Consider the following 6,267-nt stretch of genomic DNA (forward strand, 5'->3'; position numbering starts at 1 on the left):
TGTTAAACAAAAATAACTGTATGATATATATTATGTTATATAAAATTATAATTTATAATATATATATATAAAAGGTAATTGATATTTAGTAAACGAGCTGAGCCCAACCCGAACTTGAGCTTGAAAAACTACTCATCAGCCGAGCTTGAGCTTTAGACATAGAGATCGAAACGAGCTGAGCTCGAGCTCTGTGTAAGTTAAACGAGCCAAGCTCGAGCCTAGCCGCATTCCGGTTTGGCTCGAATCGTTTGCACCCCTAACTGTCATATATATTTGTAACTAGTTTATATAGTATTATACCTTAGTTGTGGCTTACCTTATATAGACCATATGATTATGAGGCTAATATAAAACGATTATTTAAAGGAAAAAATAGTGAAATTGATGGGGTTGCTTTGTATTGATGCAGGTAACTCGCAGTGGTTATTGCTCCTAGCAAATGATGGTCAAGAAAGGTCTTTATTGCTGGTATGAATTACTACAAAGTAGCTTGGTGTCAGTATATTTTTGAGTAATGTTTCTATGCTTTCCATGTTCACCTGTGAAACGATACATTCTCTTCACTTTTATGTTTTTTGTTGGACGGTTTGCGTAGCGTTTTATGGGTATGGTTAGTACTGTTTTGAGAAACAAGGTAAGCATCTATGTTTGTATCTCAATTGTGGTTAAATTTGTTGGTTTTATATCACCATGATTAATTGGGGATTTGACAGGAAACTGTGGGTATTTGGGTCAGGATGCAAAAAAAGAAGTTGTTTTCTAGAAGTTTTGTATAATTGGTATATTTTAGAATATTATACCAAAATGTCGGTTAGGCAAGTATTTTAGTAAGTTGATTTTGGAGATTCTAAGTATGTTAATACATTTTGGATGCTATCATGTTTCCTCTCATTTTGTAGTTGAGCTTATAGTTTTCTTAATTTAAAACGGGTTAGAGATAATTTCATGCATCATGTACTTGTAAAATGGCCGGAAATTGCTTCATTAGAACCTGCTTGTAGGGCCAGGATATTTATCTGATATAACACATATATATTAACAATAGTAACTGAATAGATAGAGGTTTGTACTAGCAAACACACAAAAACATTTATAAAAACTTTTCAAAATACTCAGCAGAAGTCACAAGATGGATGCGCGATTGATCATGACCCAACTGTTAAAAGAGTCCAGTATAGCACAAAATCTCAGGCATGATGGTGGGTTGCTGGAATTCGTTGTTTCCGGTGTCAGCATCTAATCCATAAGTTATATGCTCTACATCACAAACATAATGAAGGTTGAAAGGATCCAAACCTTGTTTTAGTGCTTTTGAATTTTGTCAAATTATTAAACCCCAAATAACAAAAAGAAAAAAAAAAGTTAGGGATGAGATTTTTTTTCCAAATACCTTTACCCGTATCCGTCTATTCGGTACGAGCTCATGTACCCAGATTTATTGATTTTGGGGTACATGTACGGGTATTACGGGTACTCAATACCCGTTTAAAAAATGTAGGGCCTTTTATTGGGTTTCCAACACTCAAGATTTACCTATTTGTGCTTTTTATCATCATGCAGTTCAAGGTCCAAGGTTTTAAGCATGCTTTTCAAAACCTAATTGCCTTATTCTTCCCATCGATAGATAGACAAATCTCATCCTGAGTTCCAGTCAATTGTATATTTTAATATTCACTTGATTATGAACGGATTTTATATTATGGTTAATCTGTTTCATTTTTAGTTTTAGTATTATATTTTGGTTGGGTTATTACGGTTTTGGTTGTGGTATTGCGTTTTTGGTATTATAGATAATTGATTATCGGTACCGTACCGGTACAGATAGCAACTTTAGTGGAGATTTTTTTTAAAAAGAACAAATGGGTACCGAAGCGAGTATCGTACCGAAAGTACATGTACCATAATATTCGGTGAATTTTTGGTGGATTAGGTGGTTTAAAGAAAAAAAAGCGGTTTCAAGTGGTTGACATGAATTTGATTGGGTTTAGGTAGTTTGCTATATGAGATAGGGGATTACTAGTACACGTAAGCTTACTTTCCACGTGTCTTTCCACGCCATCCAATTGAACACAAGTGTCGTCCAAGTCAGCGGGGTGTGACACGTGGAATCCGCTATTTGATATAGCGGAATACACAAACTCCTTTTACCTGACACTTACCACCATTCGGAAATATTTTTTACCACCCGGACATGTGTCACAACCCAATGAATCCTCTATTTGATATCTCAAATCTCTATTTGATATCTCAAATAGAGGATTGCCGGTACAAAAAAATATGCTTCAACTTTCTCGTGAATAAATTGTATTGAAATTTCATAATTTATTCCAAACTAGCATGTAAACTAAGAAATTGTTTATGGTTGTAACCTAACAATGTTCTTAATACATGTATCAATCGACTTTTACCGTCAATGAATATGTCACATTTACGTATAGTTAGCTAGGAAAAATGTTTTGTGCTTTAATTCCTTATGCTTTTGGCACACTATTTTGACACATATACACTTTTTGCCCTTAACTTTAAGTTTCATATATGTATGTTTTTGGCCCCTCATTCGTTTCACAAGTTTTGCATATATACGTTTTTGGTCCCTCAACTTTTAAGTTTTGCATGTATATGTTTTTCCTCTAAACTTTTGTTACACAAGTTTCACATGTATACGTTTTTGGTCCCAAAAACTTTTGTTTCACACGATTATTTTTTAGCCCCACAACCGAACGGAAAATATTCCCATGCTCGATCACTTGTTAAGGAATTCAACTTGTTCATTAACGCTAACCAAGGAAAATATTGTCCGTGTTCATTCGTAGGAATTGAACTTATTCGCAGACGATTCACGAATGCATTTGAACATGTAATATTTATAATAATATAAAAAACATTCTTAATCCAATGCATTAGACATAATCCCCTTAGATATAAAGTTGTGCACTTGAAATAATAATAATAATCATAAGCATAATCATCCCCATTCGGCAATTTTATGTTGATAATGCCATCGGAGCACAAATTAGATTTATTGTTAGTTAAAACAAGACTTTATAAAACAAACCATTAACTAAACCAACTGAACATAAACAAAATAATTATAATTTTAAATGCTAGATTGGTAAGTAAAATAAAATATTAAAAAAATATAAAACAAACCTTTAACGGATGAGTATGAACAAACACACGTTAACGAACATAAATTGACACTTTATCTTTTAACGTTCACAAACACTAATGAACAAACGCAACCTTTGTTCATGTTTGTTCAGTTATTATACGAAAGAACGTAAACGAACTTCCCGTCAAACTGTTCGCTAAACGTTCGGTTTATTTACAGCTGTAAATGCATTTAACCCGCTTCGTTGCATCGCATAGGTAAAAACAAGCAATTACAAGAAGTATAATAAATAACCGCACATGTGATATTTTTCTCCAAATCAATATTAACAATATTGATTTTATTTATTTATAAAAGTTAATGAAGATTTGATTTCCTGAATATGTAGGTAAAAAAGAAATAAATTAGTTTTATAATAGATATCAACATTCAACACCCTTTATATCTATACTATATAATATATAGTGCATCACACATGGGTAAATTAAGACACTTAATTTGTAATTTACAATTTTTCAAAGTACAACCTAAAATATGGGTATAGTAATTATTTATAATATTGCCCCCTCAACTTTAATCAACATTTGGAAATTTAAATAATAGTTACAACTTTGATCCCTCATCTTTTAACTATATATTATTTATAATTTCACTTTTAACCCAAATTCCCCGACGATTTTTAAACGTTCATAACTTTTTCATACGTTAATATTTTTTTAAACGTATGAAAATTAGCCCTGCTTGCGGTGCGCACATATGATGTATATATGTGTGAACCCTCGGGTGGGCAAAAGTGAAATTGCACTAATTTTGACGTTATTTTACTAATCTCGTGAAAATAACGTTAAAAGTGACGGACGGTTAATCAGGCATCATGTAGTGGGGTTGATAGCTGAAAGATAAGGGTACATGCACCGATCAGCCGGTGTCCCGATGATTGAGTGCTATGTGCCTTATGTCTAAGGCTTGATGCAAAACTACTATCGAGCCGGGGGTCTCACCGGAAGCAGCCTCTCTATCCCTATGGGGTAGAGGTAAGGCTGCCTACATCTTACCCTCCTCAGACCATACCATAGCTTTGCTATTGGTGGGATATACTGAGTACGATGATGATGATGATGATGAATATTTTTTTAAAAATATTGCACCATAAAAACAAGCATTTAATTATCTTTAATTTGAGTATGATATTGTCATAGTTTATTTTCAGTTAAAAAAATAGCATCTTACGTATAGGTGTTTGTGGTCCGGTTTTGATGGTTTTAAACTAAGCCATGAGCCAAGCCGTTTTTTGTCATCGAAAACTGAAACCAAACCGTTGAAAATTAAGACCCAACAAAAACAAACCATTAACAATGGTTAGATTTCGGTTTCATTTGGATTTTGCTACTAAATTGAGTTTAAAATAAGAATTCTTAATATTCCACAATTTCAAATGGAATGACGAGCACCCAAAAATCTCTTACGTGATTATTAAGATCTGTATTTTCCGCTGTGAAGAGGTAGGTTCCCGCAAAGCCCAGTTGGACCCACAAGACTCACCTTGAGGAGGTACGTCCACGCAAAGACCAACTGGATCCGCAGGACCCACCATGCTCAGAGAGATGAAGATCTTACACGCAGTAAGCCAGCTGTCCCCGCAGGAAAGCCTCCCTTGGTACAGTACCCTGCCTGTTCCCGCAGCTGTGGGTACAAGCCAAGAAGGAAGGCTACCCGCACTAACAGTAAGGCTACACGCATAAGGCACTGACTCTTAATACTTCAGTAATGTCACCTGAAGAAGGAATGAGCAGGGCGGGAATATTCCCGCCCAAAAGAGCCAGTCCGTACGCTTCTAGAAGATCTTTTGTACTATACCTACCAAAGTATGGACAAATAGACAAGATCTGACAAAAGCAACCCATGAACCAATCACAGGGTGACAGCTCACTGACAATAGTACGAGGAGGAGCACGCTCCAGTACAAAATGTCACTATCAGCCGCTGCCTACCCACCAACTCCCATCATGGCACGAACGTAGCCCATAGTTGGTGGAAAAGGAATATTATATACAGCTGGTCGTACCTGCTTGAAAACCTACCTTCGGCTATAAATACTCCAACACCCTGGAACGGTATCATCATCTTCTCTCTAGCTATTTCTCTTTATATACACTTATATTTAGAGCAACCTAGACTGATTCTCATGCCGGAGGGTGGTCACAAGGAGGAACCCCCTTCTCAGTGACGAGCTTACGGTGTCTGTTTTGTAGGTTGATAAGAATAGCCATCTTTGCCGGACCTAACCCTCGTGAGAAACATCTACTTATCCTAAGATTATCCTTAATCTGTCGGGGTCATTTGGTGTGTCTTCACGCTGCATCGCGCGTCTAGTTTTAAAAATGCATGTTACAAACCACCATCCCTAATTAACCCTAGCAATGGCAGTCGAAGACGAAGATCCTCCATCAGTTGTTACGTTTCCTACTGAGATCATCCTCGAAATTCTACTGAGGCTTCCGGTTGAATCGGTGTTACGGTGTAAGTCTGTTTGCAAGTCATGGTACTCTTTAATATCCGATCCTCATTTTGTTAAGTGTCATCTTGCTATCTCAACTAGAAGCAATTACTATAGACAGCATAGACTAGTTTTTAATTACACTGAAAGAAACATAATTAAATTTGATAACTCCTCCGTTTTTAGTACTAATCAAGGAACACGGATTGAATCTTGTAATCTTCATGATGTGCTGTATGATAACTCCGTTAATAATGCTTTAGAGCTTGATTATCCATTCAAACACCCGAGTAAACGTGTTTCGATTGTCGGTTCTTGTAACGGATTGGTATGCATAGATGTTGACAAGGACGTTCTGTATATTTGGAACCCGAGTACTAGAATATCATACAGATTGCCACCCACTGGTACTTCTAGAAATCGGGTTGGTTGGTATGTGCTGTATGGTTTTGGGTATGATGAGTCTACTGATGATTACAAAGTTGTCGAATTATATAATCGTTTTATAGAACCGTGTGAAACCTTCATTAAGATATACTCGTTGAAGGGTGGAAACTGGAAGAACATTGACGTTTGTCCTCATCGTTATTCATTCTCTGATGGTCATGGTAAGTTCTGTAATGGGGCTCTTCATTGGGCTGCTGGCCGTGGACTATAG

General features: G+C 36.0%; 1 protein-coding gene across 1 annotated transcript; it reads left to right on the forward strand.

The window, feature by feature from the left end:
• The first annotated feature begins 5,532 nt into the window (after window positions 1-5,532).
• LOC143543426 (F-box/kelch-repeat protein At3g23880-like) lies at window positions 5,533-6,267 on the forward strand. The gene has a single exon (XM_077035752.1). The coding sequence runs from the start codon at window positions 5,533-5,535 to the stop codon at window positions 6,265-6,267; it is 735 nt and encodes a 244-aa protein (XP_076891867.1).

Source organism: Bidens hawaiensis, unplaced genomic scaffold (genome assembly GCF_021521415.1).
Source record: "Bidens hawaiensis isolate Kalapana, Puna unplaced genomic scaffold, B.hawaiensis_p1.1 tig00013119_1, whole genome shotgun sequence".
NCBI classification, from domain to species: domain Eukaryota; kingdom Viridiplantae; phylum Streptophyta; class Magnoliopsida; order Asterales; family Asteraceae; genus Bidens; species Bidens hawaiensis.

What these genes read in the sequence shown, in the direction of transcription:
- LOC143543426 (XM_077035752.1), top strand. Translation starts at nt 5,533, where the DNA reads ATGGCAGTCGAAGACGAAGATCCTCCATCAGTTGTTACGTTTCCTACT.